This window comes from Monopterus albus, unplaced genomic scaffold (genome assembly GCF_001952655.1).
Source record: "Monopterus albus unplaced genomic scaffold, M_albus_1.0 scaffold78.1, whole genome shotgun sequence".
Taxonomy (NCBI): Eukaryota; Metazoa; Chordata; class Actinopteri; order Synbranchiformes; family Synbranchidae; genus Monopterus; species Monopterus albus.
This window is the reverse complement of record NW_018127958.1, coordinates 950,789-965,586: the sequence shown is the minus strand read 5'-3', so window position 1 is coordinate 965,586 and position 14,798 is coordinate 950,789. Positions and strand designations below refer to the sequence as shown.

General features: G+C 39.1%; 2 protein-coding genes across 5 annotated transcripts in view; one reads left to right on the top strand and one right to left on the bottom strand.

Annotated features, from left to right (window-relative positions):
- relch (RAB11 binding and LisH domain, coiled-coil and HEAT repeat containing) overlaps nt 1-1,361 on the bottom strand; it is a 34,617-nt gene extending 33,256 nt beyond the window's left edge. For both annotated transcript variants that reach the window (XM_020606453.1, XM_020606454.1), the window contains exon 1: nt 820-1,361. In XM_020606453.1, coding sequence (XP_020462109.1) covers nt 820-1,267 — 448 coding nt within the window. In that variant the 5' untranslated portion in view covers nt 1,268-1,361. The remainder of the gene's footprint in view (nt 1-819) is intronic.
- A 93-nt stretch (nt 1,362-1,454) lies between these two features.
- Nucleotides 1,455-14,036, top strand: pign (phosphatidylinositol glycan anchor biosynthesis, class N). Of its 3 annotated transcripts, none has more exons than XM_020606458.1 (29): nt 1,455-1,530; nt 2,272-2,523; nt 2,692-2,813; nt 2,950-3,048; nt 3,199-3,305; nt 3,736-3,860; nt 3,960-4,090; nt 4,231-4,350; nt 4,610-4,650; nt 4,760-4,819; nt 5,063-5,155; nt 5,318-5,373; nt 5,679-5,757; nt 5,951-6,133; nt 6,251-6,390; nt 6,780-6,879; nt 7,071-7,163; nt 7,815-7,906; nt 8,432-8,537; nt 8,642-8,750; nt 9,744-9,846; nt 9,959-10,061; nt 10,403-10,489; nt 10,749-10,804; nt 11,199-11,274; nt 11,511-11,584; nt 11,908-11,950; nt 12,049-12,101; nt 13,562-14,036. In XM_020606458.1, exons 2-29 carry the CDS (start codon nt 2,297-2,299, stop codon nt 13,683-13,685), a joined length of 2,802 nt encoding a protein of 933 aa, XP_020462114.1. In that variant the 5' UTR covers nt 1,455-1,530; nt 2,272-2,296; the 3' UTR covers nt 13,686-14,036. The 3 variants fall into 3 exon arrangements, with proteins under 3 accessions (XP_020462114.1, XP_020462111.1, XP_020462113.1); XM_020606455.1 differs by lacking the exon at nt 1,455-1,530 and adding an exon at nt 1,544-1,986; XM_020606457.1 differs by lacking the exon at nt 1,455-1,530 and adding an exon at nt 1,993-2,101.
- The last annotated feature ends 762 nt before the right edge of the window (nt 14,037-14,798 follow it).

Here is a 14,798-nt window from a genome sequence, read left to right as displayed (position 1 = left end):
GGTGTTCTCTTGAAGAGAGGCTGCTGCCCTCTGTGGAATGTTGCCTGGTTAAATCAAGTTTAGCACAAACACACAGGTCTATATACATACATACCTGTACAGATAGACAGCTAGATGATTGCAGAGTATGTTTGTTTATGGGTCTAGAGACCTTTCAGGTACATGCATGGCTGCAGATTGTTAAAAAAAAATAAAGATAAAGTCCTTTAAGTGGATAGGGCCCAACAGTTACACACCCTTGACCAGTGAACTTATATAGCCTAACTTTTTCATCTCAGTGGCCTGGTAGAAACAAATCCACTTAAAACCAGTTTAGCCTATATATTGTCCTACTGTGTTTTTTTAGCAAGACCAATTTCTACCAGCATGTTTTACTGGTTTGACCATGGTTTAACTGCAATATTGCAAAAGCAGGTTGTACAAGGCTTCTCTTGTGGAATTAAGAAAAAAGTGTCTTTTCAAATAAATATGCATACCCATAAATATACATGCTCTGCAACCGGTAACCGTGGCACTACAAAGCGCTGTCCATTGATCATTACAGGCTTGTCACAATTTCACGCACTCATCTTTTACCAGCACTTAAGTAGTGTAGTATAGCCTACACACATTTCTAGGATTCTGTTATGCTCTACCCTGTATGTCAGCCAACACAGCTGACCAACAAAATCCGCCTGTTGCCTGTGGGCCCTAGACCCAGAGGGCAGGTGCTGCAAGCGGTTCAAGTGGTTTCCAACTCCAATATTTTAAATTAATATGCCTATACACTGGAACATTATAGCTGAAAGCTACTGACTAGCACTGGGAGCAGCTACTTACTCAGTGGTCCCCCAGGTCCGGGTGCCTGGTCTTTGGCAGGCGGGGTGCCGCTCTGTCGCTCGAAGTTGCCAGGGTTGGAGAAATAATCCCTCAGCCTCGGGAGCTCTCTGCCTGCTTCCAACAGTTCGGTATGAAACTCCAGGGCCGTGAGAATGTACTGGTCTCGTAACAACTGAGCAGCAATGACATCAACCGATACCCGTGTCTCAACATTCCCTGCCATAGCGGAAGGGGCCGCGGCCGAGATGCCCTCACCGCTGGGGCTAGTCCGGTTGCCAGATAGCAGGAGCGTCGGGCGGTCGGCTTCTGTAGGTGGAGAGAAAGGATTGCCTGGCGGCGGCCCTGGCGCCCCATCACTCGGGCTTCTCCTTGTGTGAACCGTTTCATTAGGGAGCCGTTCAACCTCTTCCTCGGAGTCACTGACATTAAATGGGTTGACCGACGCCATTTTTGCACTATAAAGATTTTCAGCAGCCTAAGCTAGCTAAAGTAATCATATGCGCTTCGTGCTGAATTGATATTAAGCTAGCTAAAATTTGGTAGGTCGCTTTGACAAGAAGAAAAAATTCGAAGCTATGATTGGTCGAATTTGGAGGAAGTTAGCCAACATCCCGCCTCTTTTATGGGATACTAGAGAATTATTGGACACCGTATACAGAAAGGGAAATTGGGCAGCACATATTTGAGAGCACATAGCCTATGCTAGTTGAGGTAAACGAAACATACATTCCCAGTGGAATTGCACAGTAACGCAAATAAATAAATAATAAATGAAACTCAGAGCATTTTTTCATAAACTAAAAACGTTTTGAGAGAGGCAAATTGTGACAGAAAGATCGCTGAGAAAGAAATATTTTAACTACTCTACCCACAATTCAGTTGTAAAGTACATGTCGACGTCAAACGTCAAAACATGATTGTAAACACGGAAGTGTATGTTCTTGGTGCTGAATGATCGTAGACAGAGGGAGAGTTGTTTTTTAATATGCACCTAAATATTATTTTTATATGTTTTCGTTCGACAAAGCCTTAATGTGTGAGGTTATTTACGAAGATAAAATGGAAACAAAATCAGTGTGCCTATCAGTTGAAGTGCGTAATGCTAGCTGATCGTTCATTCATTAATTCGTCTTTTTCATAATAGCTTTCCGCTGACATTACATACTGGTAAGACTTTTTGCATGGCCTGAAGATGCAACTGATATTCTAAATAAGTCTGCAGTTGTACAGAAATGTACAGAAATACTGCACCTTTCAAATAGTAATACATCCTGTATTTGAGGTATGTTTGAACTAATCTCGGTTATTGTAAGGTTAAACGGTATAACCTAAAAATTTTTGACCATATTTTCCTTAGTCATTTTTATTGTGTCTTTATTTCTCTCTTCTTATTTTCACCTTCTTTCACATGAAATGTTCTATTCTCTGTAACTCTACCTGGCTGATGTGCAGATCCAGTGTGGTGCTGACACTCAAAATGAAGATGATCACCTTCTTCCTGTTTGGACTAGCAGTCCACATGGTCTTCTTCCTTTCTATCTTTGACATCTACTTCACATCTCCCCTGGTCCACGGCATGACACCCCAAGCCACAAAACTGCCAGCCCCTGCCTCTAGACTGGTGTTAGTGGTGGCTGATGGTCTCAGAACAGACAGTTTGTTCACCCCACTCCCCAACGGCTCATCCAGAGCCCCATACCTGAGGTAGTGAAATTGATGTGGTGTGTTTGGGTGTCTGATATTAATCCTGTACAGGAACCAGTACGTTTTTTTTTTTGTAAGTGTGTGTGTGAGACTGTTATACAGGGTCTTTTGCTCCTGTGTAACTGGTGTTTGTGTGTGCATGTCATGTTTGTTGTTTCCTAATATTAGGAGTGTGATAGAAGAGAGAGGTACCTGGGGTGTGTCACACACGCGCGTGCCCACTGAGTCTCGGCCCGGTCATGTTGCTCTGATTGCTGGCTTCTATGAGGATGTTAGTGCTGTTGCCAAAGGTAGGTATTTGTGCATATTAATGATTCCAATACAGAAAAAACTCTGTGTGAAAGATTATTGAAAGGTCTCATGTGCTTTTGTATGAGTGTGTTTCTGACTGAAAATGTATTGACCTTTTTGTCTGTGTATGTTCAGGCTGGAAGGAGAATCCTGTGGAGTTTGACTCAGTGTTTAATGAAAGCAGATACACCTGGTGCTGGGGAAGCCCTGATATTCTGCCTATGTTTGCCAAAGGTACGCAAGCATACACTTGCATGACACAGCACTTTTGTTTACATAAGAATCATAAGTTTAATGACACCACTGTGTAGTACTGTTTAAATAAAACTACATTTAAGTCACCTTCTTACAGTTAAGCTCAATTCAATGCTGTGATTTATCCAGGTGCCAGTGGAGACCATGTGTATACCCACACCTACCCAGCTGAGGAGGAGGACTTTGCCTCCACAGATGCATCCAGACTCGACACCTGGGTGTTCACTCAAGTCAAAGTATGGTAGTGGAAGTACTAAAGATAATGATGACTGAGAAAATGAATCTGTTGAGGATAGATATAGTCATGACTGATTCATAAAAAACATCCTCAGAGCTTTTATAGTAACTAAGGCAATATTTGCTTGTTTTACTTTCATCATTATTGTCACTTAATATAGCAAAGTTGGCAAGTTTTTCCTTATCTATCTGTCTGTCTGTCTATATTTATTTATTTCAATTGCTAATAATAATGCTTTTTATTTAGCAAAACCTCAGATAATGTGAAGCCACTTGGAATCGTTACAGTTGACTGTGGGAGGCTTCTCTACAAGCTTTATTTAAAAATAGGGGTTAATTTATATTATTGGTACTAGACTCCCTTGCTATTACCTTGAGAATTTACAATTTTTTTTTTTTATAAAACAAATATTTCTCTTTCTGCAACAGTCATTTTTTCAGTCAGCGAAGTCTAACTCCAGTCTGAGGTCCAGTTTGCTTGAGGAGAAGAATGTCTTTTTTCTGCATCTGCTGGGCATTGACACAAATGGACATGCTCACAGACCAATGTCACAGTAAGACAATGACTGTTTTGTTCTCCTGCCTTTCATACGTATTATTATTGCACTTTATATAAGTCCAAAAAATTAATTTTGTATTTATCTTTTGTTTAGGGAGTACCTAGACAATATTGGTCTAGTAGATGCCGGTGTAGCTGAGATGGTTTCTGTATTTGATGAATTCTTTGGTTACGATGGCAAAACAGCCTATGTGTTTACCTCTGATCATGGCATGACAAACTGGGGTAAGACTTTACCTTTTTGTCTGAAAGGTGCGAACATTATCTGTTTATCAGCATGTAGTATATTCATTGGAGTCCTGATAGTATTTGTTCATCTATGTGGATAACTTTATTTGTGCATGTTTTCTTGACTGTGTCTTCAGGTTCCCACGGTGCAGGCCATCCCTCTGAGACACTCACTCCTTTAGTGGTGTGGGGAGCTGGAGTTCATAATGCTCAGAGAGTCACTGAACCCCAGCCATACAACGACAGATACCTACAAGGTGCTAAGCTCATGTACTGAGCTTATTGGTCCGTGATTAATTGTTTCTCAAGCAGGTTTTTAATGCCATTTTACGACCCAGGTTCTCCTACACCAACTAAGGGCTTTTATTCTCAGGCAGTATATTAGGCAGAGTGATTTTTTTTAAATTTATTTTTATGAAAAACACAAAAGTTTTCATTTAAAAATATGTTACACTATGCATTGTTGTTTCGTTCAGTCCTGATTTTAATCTATACTGTTTTTTTTGTTTGTTTCAGATTGGAAACTGGAGCACATCCGTAGGGTTGATGTCAGCCAGGTAAGATCCAGGACCTAGAACAACAGTAACAATCATTAGTGCATCAGTATGTATGATGAGGTTTGGACTTTATTTACTTACAAGGAGTAGTTTTTGTTGTTTTCTGCAGGCTGACATTGCACCCCTCATGGCTACTCTCATTGGTGTGCCCATTCCTGTCAACTCAGTTGTAAGTTCAGAAATAAACTAAAGGCAACGGAAGCAGTCATTTTCATTATAAAGTTGCATGTAACTGTTTAGTGCATTATCAAAGTTGTCAGTGATGGATTTAGCAAGTACGCCTAGGTGGTAATGAAAATCAGTCAGTTACTAGAGATTATGTTTTCACATTTGTCATACATTCTTTTTTGTAAATCCAAATACAACATTTATGCCTTTATGATAACCTTAATTTGTACTTGTATCTCTTCAGGGTGTGTTACCTCATCCCTACCTTAACAACAGTGACCAGTTCAAGGCAGAAAGCATGTACACTAATGCTATTCAAGTACTACAGCAGTATAAGGTATGACTGTGTGCATCGTTGCTATTATTGGCAGGTTGGTCAGTAACAGTTGTTAACTTCTGAGCTTTATGTATCTTGCTTAAGTTATTAATTGCTAATATACATGGTAATACAGTATTTGACTGTAATCTATGGTAACTGAGATACATACATTTGTTATAGGCGAAAATGACCCAGAAAAAGGAGACAACCTTGTCTTTTCTCTTCACCCCATACCAGTAAGTACAATAAGTGAATTAACGACCTGTACTAACAGTAGGTGAGTCAATAACGTGACTTTACTTTCGGTAGCACCAAGACTGAACAATGGCCCAAGACATACCACTTCTGTTTCTGTGGCATATAGCAATATACTGCTGGCCTATGCAACTGTTACGCAGAGCAATATGTTGTTTATTTTTCACTTGTTGGATGTGGAAGTATGAATGTACCTCATAGTACAGTATATTTAACCTATTAAAGGCCACATTTAAATGCAATTTTACACACTCTATTGTAGTACTCTGCCTCTTTCTTTTGCCAGACAACTGACTGAGTCAAAACAAGCGGATTTTATTCGCAAGGCCAGAAGATTGATTCAGCTAGAGAAGTATGAGGATGCTGTAAGTATCACGGAAAAGATAATATGCATCTTATACTGCTGGTAAATATTTACAACTGTGAGTCACAGCTCTGAACTATGTTATGGCCAAAGTTGCTGAAACAGAAGTATAATACTCTATATATCACACCTACAGCTTTTTCCTGAATAATATTCCTTTCACTTTCTTCTTGCCATTGTTTGTCTTTTGACAGATCTCTCTGTGCCAGTTTCTTATATCTCATGCCCTGAAAGGCCTAGTTTATTACCATACCTATGACAGATTCTTCCTGGGTTGTAGTGTGGTGCTAGGATTTGTAGGCTGGATCTCATATGTCATCGTAGTCATACTGAAAATGCACACCGGCCTAAACAGATGTCCCAATCTCCACAAACAGGTCAGAGCATATTCTATAATCCCTCCTTGGATTCCTTGTATCACAACAAGTGTATACAACTTGAATGTCTTCTTAAGTTACAATTTTGGTAATGCTTCTGTTTGTGGGTTCATGCAGATTCCCAGCCATACCCTGGCGAGGTTGTGCATTTGTGTGACAGTTGTAATCACCGTGTTCCTGCTTATCCTAAATAGCCCAGTTACCTACTATATTTACTGCCTGCTGCCTGTCCCTGTGTGGTACTCTGTCCTTAAAGAGTAAGTATGCTGCTCATTCAAGATAATGTCAAATAGATAAAAACATGGAACACATATGCATTAGTCTAATCGAATGTGTTTTGTGCCTGTGGGCTGTTCTCAGAGGGTGGTAGAGCAAACACCACACTCAGACACAGGATATCAGCAAATGTCAAAACACATCAGTGGCGATCACAGCAATCAGTGAATATAGCTCTTTTTTGGAGGCTCTGATCTCCATGAAACATTCTTGTTCATGCACGTCTCATGCAGCTGTAGTGAGGTGTTAATTAGATTCTTTGAAGTGGTGCTGTATCTATTCAGACTCAATAAAAGGGCAGTGTTTGCAGTTTTCTTCCCTTTTCCCCTTTTATTACAAGAAAAATAATCTCATTAATGATCCATTTTAGGTCTGGAACTCTTACAGATTTGATCCATTCAGTTCCCTCTTTGCCACTGTGGAAATGTTTAGGCTATTTTCTGCTGGTGGCATTTGGAGTTGAGCTACTGGTAGGTGTCTTTAAGATCTTGTAATGTATATTTAGAGGTATATTTCTGCTTCAGTACAGTGTTTCTTATAAGCCTTTAGCTAACCTCCTAATAAAATACACATACAAATTGCTCATATTGTGCAGGATGTATCATGTACAGTATGAGCCCTCCCTGTCCTGTGTGTGACACTCCACCTTTGCTGCCCCCAGGTGGTGAGTTTTTTTCACCGTGCCGTGTTGACTGTTGGCCTGACTGTCCTCTCTCTCTGGCCCTTCCTTTCGGGGCTTTTTGACAAGAACAAGGTAACTACATCACAGAACATGACCTCTGTAGTCACAGTACAACAGGAAAAGCCATGCTATTTTAATGTTTTGGTTACCACACCTGAAAAGGGGACGAAAAACATGCATCTCCGGGGAGTTTGGGAAGAGGAGATGGAGTTTCCTTTAAAGGAACAGTAAACACAAAAATTCCCAACCACAAAAACCATGGCAGATTTTTACTGACATTATCTGCTAACCAATCACCCTTATAAAGTTAAAAACTATTTACACTGACACAAATGTGTAATAACCTTAATCTGAAGAAAGTGGAATAAAAATTATCAAATAGATTGACTGTTTATGTATTGATTTGTTTGTTTTTTTGCATAAACACCATCCTTATTTGTAACATTTTTATTGTTTGATTAAAGACTAACTATACTTCATTAATGTAAATACTTGGAAGCAAGTCATAAAAGGATTCACATCAACAATATGAATAAAATGATTAAATTAAAAATAAATGCTTAAATGAAACAGAGTGGTTTGTTGTGGGATTTTGCCCTTGTTGTGACCTTTCTTGTGCTTCCTTATCAACAGTCTACTCTCAGATTAAATGCCTGGTTTATTAAATTATAAAAAGACATAGACTGTTACTATATGAACTCGATTGTCTCTGTCTCTGTGTAGTTCCGTTCACTGAGCTGGTTTCTGGGCTGTCTGTGTTTGGCTGCTTTCCCCCTGATGCCTGTTGTGGGTAGAGAGCCTAACATGCATCTGGTGTGAGTGCTTCCTTTATTTGCCTACATTTATCAGACACTGTACCACAGTGTGTCACCGTGACACATTTAGAGACCAGATCCAGGTCAGTTAGTTACAAGAACACGTTTTATTTGTCTATACTTAGGAAATTTTAATCACAATCCATGCATCCATTCATCCGTTATCCATACTCATACACACCTATGGACAATTTAGAGTCACCAGTTAGCATACAGTAACCTGCATGTCATTGGTCTGTTGGAGCACCAGCTACTTTCATTACCTAAATAACAAGCAAACTGAATACAATATGTCAGATTGTTGCAGTTCCCTTTCACTGACTGATTGTCTGGCCAAAGTGCTTTATGTATTCTCCAGAAAAAAAAACAAAAAAACAAAAACAGATGAGAAATTAGATTGTTTAAGGAGTCACAGACTGAGATTCACATTCAGAAAAACTGCTAATCAGCATACATGTGTAAAATTAAGTTGTATGCTGTGAACATGTCTATCATATTAAGATAGCATGTTGTTTGTTTGTTCAGTACCTGTGCAGGTCTAGTCACCCTCTTCACTTCAGCCTGTTACCTGTGGTCATCACGACAGAGAACACCGCTGCACCTTTATGACAGACAGCAGTTTGTCACCCAGGTTACTACACTTCCTGCCACGTTGTGTGTTTGTGTACATAATTGCACTTGTGTCACTGTATATTCTAAAATTTAAAAAAATGTATTGCCTGTCAAACTCAACAGATGTTCCATGTGGCAGTGTGTGCGTACGTGCCGTACCTCACACACTCCAGCCTGCAGCTCAAACAGGGCCTGCCACTTCTTAATCAACTCATCAGCTGGGCCACATTAGGCAAGTGGTGTGAATGAGAACAGGGTGCATGAGAATCAAATTCAACAACTCAGAATTTCTCAGGCAGGTTATAATTATATGTACGTATGTATTATTTACACCGATCAGTTATAACATTATGACCACTGGCAGGTGAAGCGAATAACACTGACTGCCTGTTACAGTGGCACCTGTCAGTGTGTGGGGACAGTTTTAGGCAGCAAGTGAACATTCAGTCCTTAAAGTTGATGTGTTGGAAGCAGCAAAAATGGACAAGTGTAAGGATCTGAGTGACTCTGACAAGGGCCAAACTATGATGGTGAGATGACTGGGTCAGAGCATCTCCCACACTGCAGGTCTTGGTGGGTGTTCTTGGTCTGCAGTGGTTGGTACCTACCAACAGTGGTCTAAGGTGAGGTAAATGGTGAACTGGCGACAGGGTCATGGACACCTACGGCTCACTGATGATGAGGTCGACCTACTGTAGATTAAACTTTTAACTTTGTACTTTTCAAAAGATTAAAATTTATTTCAATCTATGTTAAAATGGTTGAAAATGAGAAACACTGTGCATTGGTCTCTATGAAGAGAAAGAGTCAGGGGCTGTAGTAGTGATATCACACCTAGAGTGGTGAGGCTGTTGAATGTGTCTCAACAATTCTCTCTAACTCGTCCTCACGACCACAGTTTTCACTTCTTTTACATATGTTTTTCACTGAATTGTAGACACATCTGTGCTCTTCCTGACAGTAGAACTGTGGAAGCAAGTGGATTCACAGAAGATGCACAGTGAGCTGCAGAGTGACACGAGTGCCAACAAACTACCACACTGACTCCTATGTAAACAGTGTTAGGCAGGTGTTCATAATGTTATGGCTGATCAGTGTATTTCACTTTCTAATATTGATCAGATATTTACAGCATGTTTTAATTTTACTAAGTTAAAATATTGGCGTGTGTACTTCTACCTTGAATATCCAGCATACAAGTACTTCTCCTGTTCCCTTTTCTCAGCATCCTCTATGCTAATTCCATTGTTGAGCTCTACACGTCTTTTCCATCGACTCCTCAGTATATTCCTCTCGCTCACAGCCACATACCTACTGCTCAGCACCGGGTAAGACATGATATTATAACCATGTATCATGCAGATTTATCATGTCGTTTTTTCATAACAGCACAGCTACAAAATGATCACATTTCTAATGTGTGTGCCCTTTTCCGCCTAGGTCAGAGGCCTTGTTCCCCCCTGTGTTATCTTGGTTGATGTTTGTGTGGCTCAACATGGAACAGGAAGCTGTGCTTGCCCAGGGTGTCTCTAGCAGGCAAGAGGTAAAATAGGTGTATGTTTAATTAGAGGTCCATTTATTGAAGTCATTTATATAATTTATATTGGCTCTAATGCTATTGTGTACACACACTGGATATTTAGCCTCTGTTTCTTGTCTTAAGTGTTTCCCACTCTTTTAATGCAAAATGTTTTAATCAAACAAATAAGACACTCCTTTCTCATGATAAGATATTGTAAGCTGTGACATAGCTTTACATAAAGCTCTAAATACTGTGATGTACATACAGTAGGTTCTCAGACAGTTATCATGTGTTTGGGTGTCTAATCATGTGTATAGGCATGCTTTGAATATTTATTGTTTTGTTTTGTTTGTTTTTTTTAGCTCTCCACTATTGATTTCTCTGCAAAGATTGACATCACCAACATCCGCCAACTGAAGCTGGATGATGTCAGAAGATCTTACTTTTTTGTATCCATGTAACAGTATTTGCAACAGTGACATTTGTTAAAGCTCAAAAAATATCTAAGTGGCACCTCTTTGTTTGGAAGTAGTGCTTCTTTCTCAGTAGAGTCTGGCGTTGTTGCTCAGGCCATACTATATCAAATTAGATGGTCCTTTTTTCAAATTAAGAGAAAATAGTTTGATGTTTGAAGTGAATAATTGCAAATAATGAACTGGCTAGATGAACATTGCCTTTGCTCTTTCCTTGACTATTCATTTTATTCAGGTGTTTTTTATAATAACAGCTTTTTTCGGCACTGGGAACATAGCTTCAATTAACAGGTATGTGTGCCTTTGTGTGTGTGTGTGTGTGTGTGTGTGTGTGTGTGTGTGTGTGTGGTAAATGGCAGGAAGTTGATATGTGGCTATACATGGTTTAGCCTGAGTGCTCTCAGTTCCTGGCATGAGTCTCACTGATGGTACCATGCATCATTTGATTACAGGAAGAAAACAAGTGATCTGTAAAATGAAATATAATTCATATTGTAAATTATTTGCACTGTGTATTGTCTTGTACTTAGCGTGCTTATTTACATTTCACCACATACAGTATGTCAGTCTGCACTGAAAAACTCTTGGATGTACCCATACATAGTTTTTGCTCTGAGCATTTGAAAGTTCTGATAATTTTGCATTTGTCTGTTGTACTTCCTCCACTTTTTCTCCTTTTGCCTAGTTTTGACCCAGCATCTGTTTACTGTTTCCTGACTGTGTTCAACCCCTTCATCATGGGAGGACTGATGATGTGGAAGGTACCGAATTATAAACCTTTTTTTTTTTTTTTTTTTACTGTGTGTGTTTCAGTCTGTTGATTTCCCATCATCAAGCTTCCATTCAGTTTTGTGCCTAATCGTAATCTATTCATACATCTGTCAGGGAACTATGCTTAAATGGGTTTTAACGTGCCATTCTTCTGTTATCTTATACTGACCTAAATTTCTCTGGATCTGTTAATGAAATCCTACATTTCTTAAATTGTCCTTTCCAGGTTATCATTCCATTCATAATAGTAATGTGTACATTTGAGACCATCCAAGTTGCAACACAGCTCTCATCAAGAAGGTAAACCCTTTCTGTGGCCTTTAAAATAAGATTCCAATCAGTGATGTCATCTTCTTTCACTGTGCTTGTGGGGCTGATCTACTGTATGTCCAGTACGTGTGAATAGTCACTTGCCAATAGGTAAAAGTATTTTCACTTGCCACACTAAACACAATTTTTTATTTAATACAGCCAGTTGTATTTTAGACTAACATCAACAAGTTTATTTCTTATGTCTGGTTTATTGTGTAAATGCTAAAGTTGTTGTGGATGTTATAATGTGATTTGTTACTTGATTGTAATGCTTTTTGCCTTTGTTCCTTTCTTTTATTCTTATTTTCCAGTTTGTTCCTTATTGTCCTGGTCATCTCTGATTTAATGGCTCTAGTAAGGCATTTTATATGTCTTTTGTTCTCTACATTATCCTAAGAAGACTGAATGTGAACCTCACACAATAAATCTTTAACTCACTCATCTCTCCCTAGCACTTTTTCTTCCTGGTGCAAGACTATGGCAGCTGGCTGGACATTGGCACAAGGTAAGTTATCTGGGAAGTGATGGTTTCTAGCTTTTTGTTAAACCTGCTCTACCTAATTTCTTTTCAGCTCAGAAGGTCCTGTGAGACTCAGAACTAACTGACACAATAAACCACTCCTCACCACTCTTTGCCCTTCCCATCACTTCCTCTTTTTTTGTGACTGAGTAAACTCATTGACTGTATATAAAAGATGGGCAAACCCCCCACCGGTGACATCACCCACAGGTTTTCTGAAGTGCAATTTTGCTATACATTGACACATTTTGCACTGAAAATAACAGTAAAAGCTGGGAACTATTAAAAACAAGTTAGACATGGGTTATAACTTTATATATATAAACATCAGTGACTATTCTATTTGAATCTTAAGAACATAGTCATTTTTTACTCTCAGTGATGCCTTGCTTAAAAAAACCGATTGTGTAGAGGATGACAGGCTCTGCCATTTGAATCTGGGGGAGTTTGGCTCTGGAAGTTACATCACACTTAAAAGATGGATAGAGACCAAAACAGTTTTTTGCACCAGGCTGTAAACATATTTATTTCTGCTGTAAAGTTGGGCAATTTAACACGGGAGTCTGTGGGGACTAACTCCCTTTTGGAGCCAGCCTCAAGCGGCCATTTGAGGAACTGCAGGTTTTGGCACTTCAGCACTGGCTTCCTATCCTCTGAGGTTGCCGCTTGATTCCTTGACATGACAGATTACAAAATACAGCATTCAGTCTGAAGCTAGTGTTAACTGACTAACAAATAAAGTTAGCAGTCCATATAACACCCTGGTTACTGCTAATGTGACACAAAGTACTAACATTACACCAAACTTAAAATTACATTAATGAAATACAAAGGCAAAATCATGACCATGCTAGGTAGCTAATGTTAACACAACAAACACAGTTTTAGATGCTAACGCGACCATGAAGAAAAATGCCACATCTGAATAAAATTTTCATTTTTTTTGGATGCTTTTAACGCTCTCATCTTAAGAAGTTAAACCAATGTTAACCCTGTTTTTGCTCTTTCTTTGTCCCACTTTCTCTGTGCAAAAGAACATGACCTCTTCAGTCTGGCAGCCATAGTTTCAAACTCTTAGCTGCCAAGAGATCCGCTAAGGCTATCTGTTTGATATGACTACTTGCAGTTTGATAAACACCTCTTATAACCTTGACTAGGTGGCAAGCAAGGCTAATTAAATCATTTATTTACTTTGAATACACCATTTAGAAAAGCTGAAATAACAGGAGCTCTGTGGGCAGCAGAGTGTCACGGAGGGGGGCAGTGAGGCTGAGATACACCACATCCACATCCTTCCCTGCTTTCACTCAATTTATCAGACACAACATTTACATAAACTGTTGCTTTTCTTTCTTAGTTTTTTCAGCCAATATTTTAAACAGTGTCTTTGAAGCACACTTATATATAAACATGTTAAATACTGCATATGTCTTTCTCTCTTACAGCATTAGTCACTATGTGATAGTGATGTCAATGACCATCTTCCTGATGTTGCTGAGTGTGGTCACACACATTCTCACTTCACAAAGGTTTATCCTGTGGAGGAAACCCAAGGTGCACTTCACCTAAGTAAACATGTTGGTGCTTGCATGCACATTATGGACATGCATACCAGTTAGACCAACTGTTTAGTATTTATTTTACTTTTAGACATCTTTCATTTGGCACCTGCCTTATCGAAGCAGAGTTTGTTTATATAAGACATGAGATACTGTTTTAGGACTGTATACGACAGTATGTAGTAGTGTGCCAAAAGCTTGTGCCACTGGACTAAATTGTTTAGCGTTTGACACCATATGAAAAAGAAATGACAACTTACTATAGAGAATTATTTCAGGTTTACCTGTGCTTGTTTGTTTGTTTTTTACTTCAATGTTACAGTGTGATTTTAACTAATGAAACAATTAAAGACTTCCCTCAGGGATAAACAGTGTTTTGATAAATGGTTTTAGTAGTACATTTTCCGGAGTGACTTTTGCACAGTGCTGCCTGTATTCTTTGTACACTCAGTTTCAAGCACCCTGTTTTTGCATTAATCATTGATGAACTGACTAAGGCTACTTGAATATTTGACTTTCAATTATGCCTTTGCCAAGGGTGCTGATTTATAATCCACCAAAAAGGGTAACTTGATAACCCATTAAGTATGAAATAGGTCAGCACATCAGAGTATGCCAGTGTTTGTTGCATGTGTTGTTGGTATTTTCTGAATATGACAAATATATATTTTTGTATTATTATTTTCCGTGTTGCAAGCGAGAGCAGACGTCTTTACTGCTCCTCTTGTCTGTTCTACGATTTTTCACATCTTCTACATTTTCAAGTCTTTGAACAAATTCTACAACTATTAAAATGCCTCCAAGAGGGAAAAGAGCTAATAAATCAGAAGTGAATGAGGATTTTGAAGCAGAAGAGGATTATATTTCAGTGGCGCAAGTAACAGAGATGTTGAGTCAGCAGAAGCAGATGTACACCGCACTGTTGAGCCAACAACAAGACAACTTCAAAGGTTTTGTGCAACTGCTTATGGAGACAAATAACAAGAGACTCGACGACATGACCAGAGAAACACAGGAGATAAAAACGAGTTTGCAGTTTACCCAGCGAGATGTGGATGTGATTAAACCAGCCATGGGTGAACAGAAAATACAAACCAAGGAAACAAGGGATGATGTCTACAAA

What these genes read in the sequence shown, in the direction of transcription:
- pign (XM_020606458.1), top strand. Translation starts at nt 2,297, where the DNA reads ATGAAGATGATCACCTTCTTCCTGTTTGGACTAGCAGTCCACATGGTC. An exon ending in AAGTACTACAGCAGTATAAG is followed by an intron (nt 5,156 to 5,317) that starts GTATGACTGTGT and finishes CATTTGTTATAG; the next exon opens with GCGAAAATGACCCAGAAAAA. An exon ending in TCTCTGATTTAATGGCTCTA is followed by an intron (nt 11,951 to 12,048) that starts GTAAGGCATTTT and finishes ATCTCTCCCTAG; the next exon opens with CACTTTTTCTTCCTGGTGCA.